General features: G+C 53.2%; 1 protein-coding gene across 1 annotated transcript; it reads left to right on the top strand.

Annotated features, from left to right (window-relative positions):
* The first annotated feature begins 568 nt into the window (after positions 1 to 568).
* LOC116936929 (fucolectin-3-like) lies at positions 569 to 13,735 on the top strand. Its single transcript, XM_076057867.1, has 4 exons — positions 569 to 1,349; positions 8,577 to 8,656; positions 8,905 to 9,184; positions 13,393 to 13,735. Coding segments are annotated over exons 1-4 (570 nt in total). The 5' UTR covers positions 569 to 1,347; the 3' UTR covers positions 13,601 to 13,735.
* Positions 13,736 to 19,874: the final 6,139 nt, after the last annotated feature.

Genomic DNA, 19,874 nt, shown 5'->3' with positions numbered 1-19,874 from the left:
ATATGCTAATTCCTTTGTCAAGGCGCTTTGTTCCTCTCACACAGCTTAAAGGCCGTGATCTGAACGTGGCTCTTTCACTCCAGCGCTGTCCTACCAGACAGTCTCGTCCCTTCACCTGATGAAGGCCGCTTGTGTTGTGGCCGAAACGTCGTGAGAATATTATTGTGTTATTTTATTTTATCAATTTATTATTTTATTCTCATTCTACGTGACTTTACAGAAAGAACCAAAGAAGAGTAATTATTAGTTTTACACAACACTTCAACGTTATCAAAATCAATTGAGTGTCCTTGGTGACGAGCATGTTCTGCCACTGCCGACATTTGTGTTTGAGATAATTTAATATTTCTTTGGTGTTCTTTTAGTCTTATGCTGATGTTACGTCTCGTTTGTCCAATATTACTAATCATAACCATTGACTGATTACCAATCGATTATATAATTACAGTACCCCCCCTTCGCCTCAAATCACTGCACCTGATATGAGTTAAATGATGACGTAACCCTGCTGCTCTATTTAAGACCGGGAGCAAGTGGAGAGGGCTTTACCATTCTGGCGAATTGCCCGATGATGCTGGATGTAATAACCAGCGAAACGTCGTACTCAAACTGTAAATGTGGATTCACTCTTCAACACACCGGTGGGCTAAAGTAGTGAACTCTTTGTCCTTTGTAAACGTGACACATTTTTTACTGTTTGGCCGTGTCGGGTGGTGGAGGGTTACGACATTTATAAATAACGCGATCTAACCCAAAAACCTTTATTATGAATAATATTGGTCGCGAAAGCCTACGTGTTAAACTATAGTAGTGTAGTGTATAGTAGTGTAGTGTATAGTAGTGTATAGTATTATAGTGTATAGCAGTGTAGTGTATAGTGGAGTATATAGTGGTGTAGTGTATAGTAGTGTAGTGTATAGTAGTGTAGTGTATAGTAGTTTAGTGTGTAGTAGTGTATAGTGTAGTGTGTAGTGTAGTATATAGTAGTGTAGTGTATAGTGTTCTGTATATTGCATACGTAACCCTAACCTCACCCCCGGCATGTACATAACTCCTCTCTCTATATACAAAGTAACCTTAACCCCCCTCTCTCTATACACATAAACATAACTCACCAATGATACAATGAACGTGTAACCCTAACCCCGTTCCTGTACACAAAGCCGCGTCTCTATACAATCTGTGTGCGTGCATCTGTGCGTAACTCGAAGCGTCTGAGTGTAACTCGAATTCTCTCTCTGTGTGTGTGTACGAGCAGCAGCGGTGAGTGTGTCCAGATCCCAGACAGACAGACGGCGAGGAGGAACAGGCGGTGTTGGACAAGCGGCGTCTTCTCTCTTCCGCCAGATGTGAGGCCGAATGATGATGCACGCGGCGTTTGTGTGTGTGTCGTGGTCAGTCGTGCAGTCTATAGTGTAGTGTATAGTAGTGTATAGTGTAGTGTATTATAGTGTATTATAGTGTATAGTGTAGTGTATTATAGTGTATAGTGTAGTGTATTATACAGTATTATAGTATATAGTGTAGTGTATTATAGTGTATAGTGTAGTGTATTATAGTGTATTATAGTGTAGTGTATTATAGTGTATAGTGTAGTGTATTATACAGTATTATAGTATATAGTGTAGTGTATTATAGGGTAGTGTATTATAGTGTAGTGTATTATAGTGTAGTGTATTATACAGTATTATAGTATTATAGTGTAGTGTATTATAGTGTATAGTGTAGTGTGTTGTAGTGTATAGTGTAGTGTATTATTGTGTATAGTGTATAGTAGTGTATAGTGTAGTGTATTATAGTGTATGGTGTAGTGTGTTGTAGTGTAGTGTATTCTAGTGTATAGTGTAGTGTGTTGTAGTGTACAGTGTAGTGTATTATTGTGTATAGTGTATAGTAGTGTATAGTGTAGTGTATTATTGTGTATAGTGTAGTGTATAGTAGTGTATAGTGTGGTGTATTATAGTGTAGTGTATTATAGTGTATAGTGTAGTGTGTTGTAGTGTATAGTGTAGTGTATAGTAGTGTATAGTGTAGTAGTGTATAGTGTAGTGTTTAGTAGTGTATAGTGTATTATAGTGTATGTCGTAGTGTTTATTAGTGTAGTGTGTAGTAGTGTATAGTGTAGTGTATTATAGTGTCGTGTGTAGTAGTGTATAATGTAGTGTGTAGTAGTGTAGTGTGTAGTAGTGTATAGTGTAGTGTATAGTGTAGTGTATTATAGTGTATAGTGTAGTGTGTAGTGTATTATCATGTATAGTGTAGTGTAGAGTGTAGTGTATAGTGTAGTGTATATTGTAGTGTATAGTGTAGTGTGTAGTTGTATAGTGTAGTGTATAGTGTAGTGTAGTGTATGGTAGTATACCTGTGTGTGTGGTAGTGCAGTGGTTAGGGCTAAGAACCCGGCGACCTGAGTTCGATTCCCGCTCACGGCCAACATCAGAACCGGTCCTGGGCCTCCCCTAGGTCGATTCAGCCTCAAATGAGTACCTGGTGTAGCGCTGTGTAGTAAACATCGCCACTGTTAAATCTATACAGGGGATCGTTGACTTTGTTTTGTCTGTGTGTGTATCAGAATCAGAATCAGAAAGGGTTTTATTCGCCATGTAAGTTCACACCGACACGGAATTTACTTTGGCAGGATGGTGCATACATTCAACATATAGGAATCTAAAATCTTAAATAAGTTTTAAACAAGTCTTACTATAATAAGGGTTAAAAGTCTAACACTAAGGGGCTGAAGTATATAAAATTAAATAAATATCGAATATAAAATAGCTTTAAGATATAATTTGAAAATACAAATAGGGAAACATAGTTAATATCAGCAACGTGTCGTTATGTAGATCAAATGTTAAAAACAGTGTTAGCCCTTGGCCTTGTTTAACAGGCCAGCAGCAGATGGGAAGAAACTGTTTTTATGGCGTGAGGTTTTGGTCCTGATGGACCGAAGCCTTCTGCCGGAGGGGAGTAGCTGAAACAGAGAGTGTCCAGGGTGGGAGAAATCGGCCATAATCTTCCTCGCTCGCCTCATAGACCTTGTCGTGTGCAGGTCCTCGAGGGTCGGTATCTGTGTGTGTTTGTGCATGTGTGTGTGTTACATGTTATTTTTGTAGTTTATTTTCTTTGGTTCTTTCGGTAAAGTCACGTAGAATGAGAATAAAATAATAAAATAAAACAATAACATTCTCACGACGTTTCGGCTACAACACAAGTAGCCGTCCTCAGGTGAAGAAACAGGACTGTCCAGAAGACAGCGCTTGAGTGAACCCTGTCAAGCTTGGCAGCGTCTTTTAAGCTGTGTGGGAGGAACAGAGAGCCTTGACAAAGCAGCATGTAACTGGGAGATTAGCATTACGGAGAGCGAACGAGCTGGGACTGGAGAAGGGGGAGGGGAGTTTACATATAAATTAGCATGTAACTGGGGGATCAGCATGATGTTGGTGTGAGGGATTAGCACCACGGCGAACGACGAGCTCGGACCGGGGGACGGGGGGAGAGGAGTTTACAAATAAATTAGCATGTAACTGGGGGATTAGCGTTGGTGTGAGGGAGAGAAGAGCACCAAGGAGAGAAAAAATGGCGGTTTTTCCCATCTCCTCAACAATCAGCACCAAGGACAGCGACATTCAGGCAGACTGGTCAATCCATACTCGGAAGGGAGGAGGGGGGAGGGAGAAACAGTCACAATGCCAGCGAAAGAGCTGCGGTCTGACGGTCACCGCAAAATACAATTAATTAAGAACCGAAATGGTTTAAAACATCTTTCCAATGGTTACTAAGCCAGAATCCATCCTCTCGGTTGAAATTGTCTCCGTGTTTGTATTTGTTGATGGCTTCATGAACGAATCTCTCATGGTAGCCGGTTGGCTTGCAAAGAACCTCCGTCTTGGAGAAGTCAATGTCATGTGAACCCACTGAATTATAACAATGATCTGCCACGGCAGAAGAGTTCGTCCTCCCGTGTGTCAAGTCTGCTTTATGTTCACGGATGCGGTCCGAGATATGTCTTTTGGTTTCCCCAATGTAGTTGCTACCACAGAGGCACTTTAGTTTGTAAACGCCCGAGTACTGTATGTCTGGAACAGCATCTTTTACAGATGGAACCAGATCACGGATTTTATGTACTGTGTTGAATCGGACCTGGATCTTGTGTTTATTCAGGATTTTGGAGATCTTTTTAGTAACCCCTGCAATGTAGGGTAAGGTGATGGTTTTGAGTGGCTCCTCAAGAGGATCCTTCTTCATGACTGGAGTGATGGCTTTGCGGATTGTGTAGTTGGAGGAACCATTAGCTCTGAGAGCCTGGTGTACGTGTTTGAGTTCACTGGTAATGTGTTCCTGGTCGGAAATGCATTGAGCTCTATGGTATAGAGTCTTGATGAGGGAGTTCTTCTGGGATGGATGGTGGTGGGAATCCGGTTTCAAGTAAACATCTGTATGGGTAGCTTTTCTATAAACAGAGTGGCTCATTGAGCCATCAGGTCTCCTTTTAATTAAGACATCCAAAAAGGGTAGCTTGACATCTTTTTAGACCTCCATGGTAAATCTGATGGCTGGGTGTATGGATTGATGTGGTCACGGAATTGGTCTAGAGCAGGCTGGCCATGTGGCCAGATGACAAAAGTGTCATCCACGTACCTCTTCCATAAGGTCGGGCGTAGAGTGGCAGTCTGGATGGCGTCAGTTTCAAATTTTTCCATGAATACGTTGGCTACAACCGGAGATAAGGGGGAGCCCATTGGGGTGCCCTCAGTTTGTTTATAGAAAGTTCCGTTCCAGGCGAAGTATGTGTTGGTTAAGCAGTGTCTCACCAGGGGGGTACATCAGTATGTAGTCCTTGATGGACCAGGTCTTCAATGATAGCGATGGTGTCAGGTACCGGAACTTTGGTGAACAAGGACACCACATCAAAACTGACAAGTAGGTCGTCTGGGGACAGGGAAATGCCTTTGATTGTCAATACTAGGTGAGTAGAATTTAGTACTGCAGAGGTGTTTTTTCCAGTGAAAGGTCGCAGTATATCAGCAAGAAAACGTGCCAGTTTATAGGTGGGGGAGTTGATAGTAGAGACGATGGGACGAAGGGGTGTATCTTCTTTGTGTATCTTTGGAAGGCCATATAATCTCGGAGGTCTGGCAGCAGAGGGTTTCAACGAGAACTGTTTTGTCTGATCAATTAATGCTGTTGAATCAGAGATTATTTCGTTCGTTTTGGTAACCAGGCTGTTGGTGGGATCTCTTTTTAGTTTTGTATAGCTGCCGTTGTTGATTAGTTCTTGAATTTTGTTGTTATATTCTGTTTTGTCCATGATGACAGTGGCATTGCCCTTGTCGGCTGAGAGGACGACAATATCATCTCTCTTTTTTAATTGGGATAATTCAAAGCGTTCATCTTTGCTGATGTTGCTAGGTGGCAACTTAGCGTTTTTGAGGGTTGCAGCGATTTCAGATCTTGCTACGTCTGCAGAGATGTGACTCAAGCCCTTGAGTGCAACGTCTACTTGGGCAATTATATCATTAACCGGTATGTGTCTAGGTGTGACAGCATAGTTTAGGCCTTTAGCTAAAACGGATTTCAGGCCATCAGAAATGGAACTGTTACTGCGATTAATTACGACTTTGTTAACGTCTATCTTTTCGGTGTGTGGATCCGCTTTTTTGTTGGATTGTCTACATGTAGACAATATGACTACCTCTTCGGCTGCCACTATGTCGACCAAATGTAGGGACAATTTGATTTCCAAATTAAATCACCTCTCCAACAAAAAATACCAACACGCTGTTCCGGCATCGGCGCATCCACACAACATCATGGATGCATGCCGGGTCCAAGCAAGAACATCTGCTGGACTACATAGTGACGGACCAGTGGATGCGAGCCCATGTCCTTGACACCAGGACCTACTGTGGAGGTGATCTGCCCTCTGACCATCGACTAGTCATCTGTAGGATGTGCCTGCCATTCTTCCACTCCGGTGGTGGGTGTACACCCAGGACCCCATTCCAACCTAAAGTCGCCTGGTCTCAGTTATCTGATGAAAGTTGCAAGCGAGAATTTCATCATCGCTTGCGGCTGGGATTGGCATCGTCCCACACTCCTCCTGATGTCGAGGGTAAATGGGCGAGGTTTAGGACTGTGACTCATGCAGCGGCAATGGCTGCTTTGGGTACGCGGTCCAGACCTCCCCAGAGACCCTGGCTGACAGAGGAGGTGTTCAGGATGGTTGAGAAAAACCGACAGGCCCACTGTCATCGGCTACAGAATCCCACATCAGAGAATGAGGAGGCTTACCGCAGCCTTCGCTCGGAGGTTCGGAGAGCCATGAGGCGCTGCAAGGATGGGTGGTGGTCGCGAGTTGCTGAGGAGATGGAGTCTGCCTCAGTGGCCCGCAATCACAAATCTCTATTTAACTCCATCAAAATAGTAACCTGCAGCGCCGCACCTATTACCATCATTAGGGGGAAAAACGGTGATCCAATCTCCGACCCCCAGGAACAGGTTTGCAGATTTGCTGAGCATTTCTGTGAGGTCCTGGGTGAGGGGAAATCCTTCAGCCAGGAAAACATCGTGGCATAAAGTGGGGATGACTCTGCTGAGGCTGCGGTGCCTCAATTATTGGAAGAAGTCACCCCCTGTGAGTGGCTGGCTGAGGTGCCATCTGTTGAGGAAGTGCTGAAGGCGATCCGGAGTCTGAGACCAGGAAAGGCACCGGGCAGCGATAATCTCCAAAGCAAAATGCTGAGGGAGGGTGGCGTTTGTGCACAGACTGCCCTATCTGACATAATAACAACAGTCTGGACCACTGGACGGGTTCCGCAGGATTGGAATGATGCCCTGATGGTCCCCCTCTTTAAAAAAGGGGGACCGCACAAACTGTAACAACTACAGGGGCATCTCACTCCTCAGTGTGCCGGGAAAGGTTCTGGCAAGGATTATTCAACATCGCCTTGCCAGGCACGCTGAGGAGAGGCTTGCAGAGCCCCAATGCGGTTTCAGGAAAGGGCGGCCCTGCACAGATGTCATATTTTCTGTCCATCTGCTACAGCAGAGGTGTGGGGAATTCCAGCAAGACCTACATCTATGCTTTATTGACCTGGTCAAGGCCTATGATACCATCAGTAGGCCTGGACTCTGCGTTGTTCGTCGTGCTTTTGGAGTCCCTGACCCTCTGCTCACCATCATTAAGGACCTTCATGATAGTGAGCGGGCCCAGGTAAAACTACGTGGCCAGGAGTCAGAGCCATTCCCTGTACACCTTGGGGTGCGACAGGGATGTCCTCTGGCTCCCACATTATTTAACATCAATTTTCACCACGTAGTTTGTGAAGCCTTCAATAGCTGTACCGGGGGAATCTCCATTTGGTAGATATAATGGGAGGCTGATCGAGGGATGGCTCCCTGTTGCTCAACCACGTTATGTATGCCAATGATTTGGTAATAGCTGCTCATTCAGAGGAGGAGTTGGAGACGCTGCTGCTGAGACTGGAGCGTGCCACTAAGAGATGGGGCCTTACCATCAGCTCCACCAAAACTAAGGACCTGCTTGGGTATTTTGTACCATTGGAAACTCAACTCCTACAACTCCCAATCGGTGATGGGGCAGTTGTGGAGAGAGTGGAGAGTTTCCCATACCTAGGCAGTGTGCTTATGACCGGCTCCAGTTTAACAGCAGAGGTCTCACTCCGAATCAGTCGAGCGGCAATATCTTTTCATCGGTTGCGTAACGCTGTGTGGAAGCTACCTGGTCTGTCGCTCCGCACTAAGCTTCAGGTCTTCTCGGCCACGGTCATTCCCTCCCTTCTCTATGCTTGCGAAACATGGACCCCCCTAATGGAACATCTTCGCCGGTTAGAAACATTTAGGCTAGCCTGCCTACGATCCATCCTGGGTTTAACCAGGCTGGATTGTGTGAGGAGCTCACAAATCCTGGAAAGATCTGGGCAAGATGCCATCGGTGAGCTCCTCCGGCAGGCAAGGCTGCGTTGGCTGGGTCATGTAGCCCGCATGTCCAGCCACCGCATGCCGAAACAGCTTTTGTTCGGCCAGATCGAGGGGGCTAAACGGGCATGGCACGGGCTAGAGAAGAGATGGAGTGATGTGGTACAGGAGGACGTGGAGCTGAGTGGACTTGCCGAGGACTGGTATCAGCAGTGTCAAGATCGGCCTCTGTGGAGGAGGCTCGTGAAGGATGCTACTGGGCAGTTGGAGGCAGTCGCCCTCCAACAACAACGGAGGGCGGAGGAGCGACGCTCACAACAACGAGCGGAGCGCCGGGTGGCTAAAGCACAGCAGGTTGGCACAGTAGGGGGCACAGGTGGTGCATCAGCCAGTCATCTCAGTCAGTCAACCCGTGGTACTTGGGTCTGCCCCGTGACCTCCTGCCAGCGGGCGTTCGACACTTCACGTGGCCTCAAGGTGCACATGGCCTGGCACAAGCGTCGTGGTGACGTCACCGCCACTTAGTGGCGAATGGCGGTTGTTGTTGTATCTGTGTGTGTATCTGCGTGTGTGTATCTGTGTGTGTATATCTGTGTGTATGTATCTGTGTGTATCTGTGTGTGTTATTCCCTTCACAGGGAGACTCTGTGGAGGCTGCTGATGCTGATCTGGGCAACGCTCTACCAGGCTCCCGGATCAGAGTCATACACCACAATCCGTGAGTACAGCAGGGGTGGGTGGGTGGGTGAGTGAGTGGGTGGGTGGGTGAGTGGGTGAGTGAGTGGTTGGGTGGGTGAGTTGGTGGGTGAGTAGGTGAGTGGGTGGGTGAGTGGGTGAGTGAGTGGTTGGGTGGGTGAGTGGGTGGGTGAGTGGATGAGTGGGTTGGTGGGTGCGTGGGTGGGTGAGTTTCTGACCCCCCGTCTCTCCCCACCCACTCACTCACCCCCCACTCACCACCCACCCCAGGCCACAACGAAGCGCTGGGTGGCACCGCGACCCAGTCCAGCACCTACGCGCCGTGGCGCTCCGCCAGCATGGCCGTGGACGGCGACACGCAAATGTACGGCTACTACTGCAGCAGCACGAACCTGGCGCTCGACTCGTGGTGGAGTCTGCACCTGGCACGCGCCGTCGCCGTGCACGCGGTCACGGTGACCTTCGGCATATTCAGCCCGTTCCCGTTCATGGACACGGCGCGACTCTTCTTGGGCAACTCGAGCGACGCCGATTCGCCCCAGAACCAATTGTGAGTTGGGGTTTCCCAGGGTGGGGGGGGGGGGGGAGGGAGGTTTGGTGGGTGATGTGGGTGATGTGGGTGAGTGGGTGAGTGCGTGAATGTAACACTGTGGTGAGCAGTGCCATGGGGGGGGGGAAGGCAGATTCCAATCGGCCATCCTCCCTCACGGCGCTTGTAGCCACCACAGCGGCCAAATGGGGGCTCTGGATGGGTGCGAGGGGCTGGTAACCCCTCCACCTTCAACCTAACTAACACTAAACTACGTGGAAATACATTTTAACTAATCTTGTGCCGGAGGCCCCGGGGGGACAGGCGTCCATGGCGTCTCCTGCCCAAACCCCATTTGGTGGAGTCAGGAGACTGAATCCTTAACCTCGGGGCTCCTCCAGAAATGGCACAAAGCCATCGCGAGTGGCCACGTGGAATGTTCGAACGCTCGCTGCGGAGGAGAGGCTGCCCACTCCTCTGTCGGGAGCTGGACTGGTACCGCCTGGATCTCTGCGGCGTTCAGGAGGTCCGGTGGACTGGCTCTGGCTCCAGTCACCATGAGGGGTGGACAGTCCTCTACTCGGGGCAGCAGACTGCCAAACAACAGGGAGTGGCTCTTCTTCTGAACAAAATAATTAAGGGGGCTTGGGAGCGTGGCGGGGAGGTGTGGGAAGCTGGAAGCCCAAGGCCATTTTGGGCTCGCCTTCCCATCAACGGGAGGAGAGGAGTGGTAGTGGTGGTTCTTTATGCCCCTGCTGAAGACGAATATCAGTGGAGGGATGCAGGCAAGGCCGATTAAATGCCTTCTGTGACCTCCTGTCACAGGTGCTGGCTAAAGTGGCCCCTCGGGATAGAGTCATCATGTTGGGTGACTTCAATGCCCGAGTTGGCCATGATGCTGGCACCTGGTCTTGAATGATTGTAAGGCATGGGCCAGATCAGCTCAATAACAACGGTAGGAGGCTGATAGATTTTTGTGCAGTCCATGGGCTTGTAATTACCAACAAGCTGTTCCAGCATCGGCGCATCCAAACAACATCATGGATGCATCCTGGATCCAAGGAAGAACATCTGCTGAACTACATAGTGACGGAACAGCGGATGCGGGCCCATGTCCTTGAAACCAGAACCTACCATAGAGCTGATCTGCCCTCTGACCATCGACTTGTCATCTGTAAGATGCGTCTGCTATTCTTCCACTCCGGTGGTGGGTGTACACCCAGGACTCCATTCAAACCCACAGTGGCCTGGTCTCAGCTAGCTGATGAAAGTTGCAAGCGAGAATTTCATCATCGCATGCAGCTGGTGTTGGCATCGTCTTCACTCCTCGTGATGCTGAGAGGAAATAGGTGAGGATTATGACTGTGGCTCATGCAGCTGCATTGAATGCTTTGGATGCACAGTCCAACCCTCCCCAGAGATCCTGGCTGACCGAGGAGGTGTTCAGTCTGGCTGAGAAAAAGCGACAGATCCACTCTCATCGTCTACAGCATCCCACGTCAGAGAATGAGGCTTACCACAGCCTTCACTCGGAGGTTCGGAGAGCCGTGAGGCACTACAAGGATGGGTGGTGGACGCGGTTTGCTGAGGAGATGGAGTCTGCCTCAGTGGCCCGCAATCACAAATCTCTATTTAACTCCATCAAAAAAGTAACCTGCAGCACCGCACCTATTACCATCATTAGGGGAAAGAACGGTGATCCAATCTCCGACCCCCAGGAACAGGTTTGCAGATTTGCTGAGCATTTCTGTGAGGTCTTGGGGGAGGGGAAATTTATCAGCCTGGAAAACATCATGGGGCCAAGTGGGGATGATCCTGCTGAGGCTGCGGTGCCTCAAATATTGAAGTCACTCCCCTGTGAGTGGTTGGTTGAGGTGCCGTCTCTTGAGGAAGTACTGAAGGCGATCTGGAGTTTGAGACCAGGAAAAGCGCCAGGTAGAGATGATCTCCCAAGCAAAATGCTGAGGGAGGGTTACGTTTGTGCACAGACTGCCCTACATGACATCATAATAAGTCTGGACCACTGGATGGGTTCTGCAGTAATGGAAGGATGCCCTGGTGCTCCCCTTTATTGAGAAGGGGGCCCGCACAGACTGTAACGACTACTGGGGCATCTCACTCCTCAGTGTGCCGGTAAGGTCGTGGCAAGGATTATTCAACATTGTCTTGCCAGGCACGCTGAGGACAGGCTTGCTGAGCCCCAATGCGGTTTCAGCCAAGAGCGGTCTTGCACAGATGCCATAATCTCCGTCCATTTGCTATGGCAGAGGTTTACGGAATTCCAACGGGACCGACATCTCTGCTTTATTGACCTGGTCAATGTCTATGATACCATCAGTAGGCCTGGGCTCTGGGTTGTTCTCCGTGCTTTCAGAGTTCCTGACACTCTGCTCACAATAATTAAAGGCCTTCATGATCATGAGCGAGCCCGGGTAAAGCTACGTGGCCAGGAGTCGGAGCCGTTCCCTGTTCACCTTGGGGTGCGACAGGGATGTCCTCTGGTTCCCACATTAATTAACATTTTTTTCGTCCACGTAGTTCATGAAGCCTTCGATGGCTGTCCTGGAGGCATTTCCATCTGGTACAAATACAACGGGAGACTGATCGATGCCCGGGTGCGCGCCAGGGATGGCTCCCGATTGCTCAACAATGTAATGTATGCCGATGATCTGGTGATTGCTGCTCACTCAGAGGAGGAGTTAGAGGCGCTGCTGCTGAACTTGGAGCATGCCACTAAGAAGTGGGGCCTTACCATCAGCCCTACCAAAACTAAGGACCTGCTTGGGTATTTTGTACCATCGGACACTCAACTCCTATAACTCTGAATTTGTGATGGGCCAGTTGTGAAGAGAGTGGAGAGTTTCCCATACCTGGGCAGTGTGCTCATGACCGGCTCCGGTTGGACAGCAGAGGTCCCACTTCGAATCAGTCGAGCAGCATTATATTCAGTTGCATAACGCTGTGTCGAAGCTACCTGGTCTGTCACTCCACACGAAGCTTCAGGTCTTCTTGGCCACAGTCATGCCCTCACCTCTCTACACTTACGAAATGTGGACCCCTCTAATGGAACATTTTCGCCGGTTAGAAACATTGAGGCTGGCCTGCCTACGATCCATCCTGGGTTTAATCATGCTGGATTATGTAAGCTCACAAATCCTCGAAAAATCTGGACAAAGTCCCATTGGCGAGTTCCTCCGACAGGCAAGGCTGCGTTGGCTCGCATGCCCAGGCACTGCATGCCTAAACAGCTTTTGTTTGGCCGGATAGAGGGGGATAGACGGGCGCGGCATGGGCTAGAGAGGAGATGGAGTGATGTGGTACAAGAAGATGTGGAGCTGAGTGGACTTGCCGATGACTTGTACCAGCGGTGTCAAGATCGGCCTCTGTGGAGGAGGCTCGTGAAGGACGCTACTGGGCAGTTGGAGGCAGTCGCCCTCCAACAACAACGGAGGGTGGAGGAGCGACGCTCACAACAACGAGCGAAGCGCCGGGTGGCTAAAACACAGCAAGTTGGTACAGTAGGGGGCACAGGTGGTACACCAGCCAGTCGTCTCAGTCAGTCGACCCGTGGCACCTGCAGGGTCTGTCCCGTGGCCTCGTGCCAGTGGGAGTTCGAAACGTCACGTGGCCTCAACGTGCACCTCGCCTGGCACGAGCGCCGTGGTGACGTCACCGCCACTTTGTGGTGAATTGCTGTTGTTGTTGAGTGACTGTGTGACTGTGTGAGTGGCTGGGTGAGTGGCTGGTTGAGTGGCTGGTTGAGTGGCTGGGTGAGTGGCTGGGTGAGTGGCTGGGTGAGTGGCTGGTTGAGTGGCTGGGTGAGTGGCTGGGTGAGTGGCTGGGTGAGTGGCTGGGTGAGTGACTGGTTTAGTGGCTGGGTGAGTGGCTGGGTGAGTGGCTGGGTGAGTGTGGGTGGGTGAGGGGTGGGTGGGGGGTGAGTGGCTGGTTGAGTGGCTGGGTGAGTGGCTGGGTGAGTGGCTGGGTGAGTGGGTGGGTGAGTGGCTGGTTGAGTGGCTGGGTGAGTAGCTGGGTGAGTGGCTGAGTGAGTGGGTGGGTGAGTGGCTGGGTGAGTGGGTGGGTGAGTGTGGGTGGGTGAGGGGGTGAGAGGTGGGTGGGGGGTGAGTGGGTGACTGGATGAGTGACTGTGCTCACGCTGTTGCACGTGGCCGACACTTAGTAACGAATGCCAGTTGTTGTGTGTGTTGTTGTTTTGTTGTTGTGCATCACAGCTGCCAAAATCTGAGCATCGCCAAGGTGGTGACGGTGGGGACATTCGTGTGCAGCGGCGCCGTGGCGAGCTACGTGCACTTCGTGCAGCACGTGAATACGTACACGTACATGCAGCTGTGTGAGGTGCAGGTCTCCAGCGTGCCGCTTGCCCCCAATGAGAGTACGCGACCTGGCTATGACTACACTACACTATACACTACACGATAGACTACACTATACATGACACAACACACTACACTATACACTCACCCACCCACCCATTGAAATCACTCAATCACCCACCCACTCACTCACCCACCCACTCACCCACCTAATCACTCACCCACTCACTCACTCACCCACTCACTCACCCACTCACCAACTCACTCACTCACCCACCCACTCTCTCACCCACCCACTCACCCACCCAGTCACTCACCCAGTCATTCACCATCAGACTCACCCACTCACTCACCCACTCACCCACTCACCCACTCACCCATCCACTCACTCACTCACCCACCCACTCACTCACTCACCCACCCACCCACTCATTCACCAACTCACTCACCCACTCACTCACCCACCCACTCACTCACCCACCCACTCCCTCATCCGTCCATTCACTCACCCACCCACTCGCCCACCCACTCACTCACCAACTCACTCACCCACCCACTCTCTCACCCACCCACTGACTCACCCACCCACTCATTCACCAACTCACTCACCCACTCACTCACCCACTCAATCACTCACCCACCCACTCACTCACCCACTCTCTCACCCACTCTCTCACCCACCCACTCACCCACTCTCTCACCCATCCACTCTCTCACCCACCCACCCACCCACTCACCCACCCACTCACTCACCCACCCACCCACTCAATCACCAACTCACTCACCCACTCACTCACCCACCCACCCACTCACTCACCCACCCACTCACTCACCCACCCACTCATTCACCAACTCACTCACCCACTCACTCACCCACCCACTCACCCACCCCCTCATCCATCCACTCACTCACCCACTCACCCACCCACTCCCTCATCCATCCATCCACTCACTCACCCACCCACTCACCCACCCACTCACCCACCCACTCACTCACTCACCAACTCACTCACCCACCCACTCTCTCACCCATCCACTCACTCACCCACCCACTCACCCACCCACTCACTCACTCACTCACCCACCCACTCACTCACTCACCCACCCACCCACTCATTCACCAACTCACTCACCCACTCACTCACCCACTCACTCCTCACCCACTCACCCATCCACTCACCCACCCACCCATTCACCAACTCACTCACCCACTCACTCACCCACCCACTCACTCACTCACCCACCCACCTCACTCACCCACCCACTCACTCACCCACCCACTCAGCCACTCTCTCACCCACCCACTCACTCACCCACCCACTCACCCACTCTCTCACCCACCCACTCACTCACCCACTCTCTCACCCACCCACTCACTCACTCACTCTCTCCCCACCATCACCTCACCCACCCACTCACCCACTCTCTCACCCACCCACCCACTCACCCACTCTCTCACCCACTCACTCACTCACCCACTCACTCACTCACCCACCCACTCACCCACACACTCACTCACCCACCCACCCCACCCACTCACTCACCCACTCACCCACCCACTCACTCACTCACCCACCCACTCACCCACCCACTCACCCACCCCACTCACTCACCCACCCACTCACCCACCCACTCACTCACCCACCCACTCACCCACCCACTCACTCACCCACCCACCCACCCACTCACCCACCCACTCACTCACTCACCCACTCACCCACCCACTCACTCACCCACCCACTCACCCACCCACTCACTCACTCACCCACCCACTCAGCCACTCTCTCACCCACCCACTCACTCACCCACTCACTCACCCACTCTCTCACCCACCCACTCACTCACCCACTCACCCATCCACTCACCCACCCACCCATTCACCAACTCCACTCACCCACTCACTCACCCACCCACTCACTCACTCACCCACCCACTCACTCACCAACTCACTCACCCACCCACGCTCTCACCCACCCACTCACTCACCCACCCACTCAGCCACTCTCTCACCCACCCACTCACTCACCCACCCACTCACCCACTCTCTCACCCACCCACTCACTCACCCACTCTCTCACCCACCCACTCACTCACTCACTCTCTCACCCACCCACTCACTCACCCACCCACTCACCCACTCTCTCACCACCCACCCACCCACTCACCCACTCTCACCCACTCACTCACTCACCCACTCACTCACTCACCCACCCACTCACCCACCCACTCACTCACTCACCCCACTCTCTCACCACCCACCCACCCACTCACTCACTCACCCACCCACCCACCCATTCATTCACCAACTCACTCACCCACTCACTCACCCACTCACTCACTCACCCACTCACCCATCCACTCACCCACCCACCCATTCACCAACTCACTCACCCACTCACTCACCCACTCACTCACCCACCCACTCCACTCACTCACCAACTCACTCACCCACCCACTCTCTCACCCACCCACTCACTCACCCACTCTCTCACCCACCCACTCACTCACCCACCCACTCACCCACTCTCTCACCCACCCACCCACTCCCCACTATCTCACCCACTCACTCACTCACCCACTCACTCACTCACCCACCCACTCACCCACCCACTCACTCACCCACCCACTCACCCACCCACTCACTCACCCACTCACCCACCCACTCACTCACTCACCCACCCACTCACCCACCCACTCACTCACCCACCCACTCACCCACCACTCACTCACTCACCCACCCACCCACCCACTCACCCACCCACTCACTCACTCACCCACCCACTCACCCACCCACTCACTCACCCACCCACTCACCCACCCACTCACTCACTCACCCACCCACTCAGCCACTCTCTCCACACACCCACTCACTCACCCACTCACTCACCCACTCTCTCACCCACCCACTCACTCACCCACTCACCCATCCACTCACCCACCCACCCATTCACCAACTCACTCACCCACTCACTCACCCACCCACTCACTCACTCACCCACCCACTCACTCACCAACTCACTCACCCACCCACGCTCTCACCCACCCACTCACTCACCCACCCACTCAGCCACTCTCTCACCCACCCCACTCACTCACCCACCCACTCACCCCACTCTCTCACCCACCCACTCACTCACCCACTCTCTCACCCACCCACTCACTCACTCACTCTCTCACCCACCCACTCACTCACCCACCCACTCACCCACTCTCTCACCCACCCACCCACTCACCCACTCTCTCACCCACTCACTCACTCACCCACTCACTCACTCACCCACCCACTCACCCACCCACTCACTCACCCACCCACTCACCCACCCACTCACTCACCCACTCACCCACCCACTCACTCACTCACCCACCCACTCACCCACCCACCCACTCACTCACTCACTCTCTCACCCACCCACTCACTCACCCACCCACTCACCCACTCTCTCACCCACCCACCCACTCACCCACCCACCCACTCACTCACTCACCCACCCACTCACTCACTCACCCACCCACCCACCCACTCATTCACCAACTCACTCACCCACTCACTCACCCACTCACTCACTCACCCACTCACCCATCCACTCACCCACCCACCCATTCACCAACTCACTCACCCACTCACTCACCCACTCACTCACTCACCCACCCACTCACTCACTCACCAACTCACTCACCCACCCACTCTCTCACCCACCCACTCACTCACCCACTCTCTCACCCACCCACTCACTCACCCACCCACTCACCCACTCTCTCACCCACCCACCCACTCACCCACTCTCTCACCCACTCACTCACTCACCCACTCACTCACTCACCCACCCACTCACCCACCCACTCACTCACCCACCCACTCACCCACCCACTCACTCACCCACTCACCCACCCACTCACTCACTCACCCACCCACTCACCCACCCACTCACTCACCCACCCACTCACCCACCCACTCACTCACTCACCCACCCACCCACTCACCCACCCACTCACTCACTCACCCACCCACTCACCCACCCACTCACTCACCCACCCACTCACCCACCCACTCACTCACTCACCCACCCACTCAGCCACTCTCTCACCCACCCCACTCACTCACCCACTCCACTCACCCACTCTCTCACCCACCCACTCACTCACCCACTCACCCATCCACTCACCCACCCACCCATTCACCAACTCACTCACCCACTCACTCACTCACCCACCCACTCACTCACCAACTCACTCACCCACCCACGCTCTCACCCACCCACTCACTCACCCACCCACTCAGCCACTCTCTCACCCACCCACTCACTCACCCACCCACTCACCCACTCTCTCACCCACCCACTCACTCACCCACTCTCTCACCCACCCACTCACTCACTCACTCTCTCACCCACCCACTCACTCACCCCCACCCACATCCTCACCCACCCACCCACTCTCTCACCCACTCACTCACTCACCCACTCACTCACTCACCCACCCACTCACCCACCCACTCACTCACCCACCCACTCACCCACCCACTCACTCACCCACTCACCCACCCACTCACTCACTCACCCACCCACTCACCCACCCACCCACTCACTCACTCACTCTCTCACCCACCCACTCACTCACCCACCCACTCAGCCACTCTCTCACCCACCCACCCACTCACCCACTCTCTCACCCACCCACTCACTCACCCACTCTCTCACCCACCCACTCACTCACTCACTCTCTCACCCACCCACTCACTCACCCACCCACTCACCCACTCTCTCACCCACCCACCCACTCACCCACTCTCTCACCCACTCACTCACTCACTCACCACCCCTCACCCACCCACTCACTCACCCACCCACTCACCCACCCACTCACTCACCCACTCACCCACCCACTCACTCACTCACCCACCCACTCACCCCACCCACCCACTCACTCACTCACCCACCCACTCACTCACTCCACCCACCCACCCACCCACTCATTCACCAACTCACTCACCCCCACTCACTCACCCACTCACTCACTCACCCACTCACCCATCCACTCACCCACCCACCCATTCACCAACTCACTCACCCACTCACTCACCCACTCACTCACTCACCCACCCACTCACTCACTCACCAACTCACTCACCCACCCACTCTCTCACCCACCCACTCACTCACCCACTCTCTCACTCACCCACTCTCTCACCCACCCACTCACTCACCCACCCACTCACCCACTCTCTCACCCACCCACCCACTCACCCACTCTCTCACCCACTCACTCACTCACCCACTCACTCACTCACCCACCCACTCACCCACCCACTCACTCACCCACCCACTCACTCACCCACTCACCCACCCACTCACTCACTCACCCACCCACTCACCCACCCACTCACTCACCCACCCACTCACCCACCCACTCACTCACTCACCCACCACCCACTCACCCACCCACTCACTCACTCACCCACCCACTCACCCACCCCACTCACTCACCCACCCCACTCACCCACCCACTCACTCACTCACCCACCCACTCAGCCACTCTCTCACCCACCCACTCACTCACCCACTCACTCACCCACTCTCTCACCCACCCACTCACTCACCCACTCACCCATCCACTCACCCACCCACCCATTCACCCAACTCACTCACCCACTCACTCACTCACCCACCCACTCACTCACCAACTCACTCACCCACCCACGCTCTCACCCACCCACTCACTCACCCACCCACTCAGCCACTCTCTCACCCACCCACTCACTCACCCACCCACTCACCACACTCTCTCACCCACCCACTCACTCACCCACTCTCTCACCCACCCACTCACTCACTCACTCTCTCACCCACCCACTCACTCACCCACCCACTCACCCACTCTCTCACCCACCCACCCACTCTCTCACCCACTCACTCACTCACCCACTCACTCACTCACCCACCCACTCACCCACCCACTCACTCACCCACCCACTCACCCACCCACTCACTCACCCACTCACCCACCCACTCACTCACTCACCCACCCACTCACCCACCCACCCACTCACTCACTCACTCTCTCACCCACCCACCCACTCACCCACCCACCCACTCACTCACTCACCCACCCACTCACTCACTCACCCACCCACCCACCCACTCATTCACCAACTCACTCACCCACTCACCCATCCACTCACCCACCCACCCATTCACCAACTCACTCACCCACTCACCCACCCACTCACTCACTCACCCACCCACCCACTCATTCACCAACTCACTCCACCCACTCACCCACCCACTCACCCACCCACTCACCCCACCCACCACCCACCCCACCCACCCCTCACCCACCCACTCTCTCACCCACTCACCCACCCACTCACCCACCCACCCACC

Source organism: Petromyzon marinus, chromosome 85 (genome assembly GCF_048934315.1).
Source record: "Petromyzon marinus isolate PM22_M1 ecotype Great Lakes invasive population chromosome 85, UKy_Petmar_22M1.pri1.0, whole genome shotgun sequence".
NCBI lineage: Eukaryota > Metazoa > Chordata > Hyperoartia > Petromyzontiformes > Petromyzontidae > Petromyzon > Petromyzon marinus.
The sequence above is the reverse complement of the archived record's forward strand: the minus strand, read 5'-3'. Positions and strand labels throughout refer to the sequence as shown.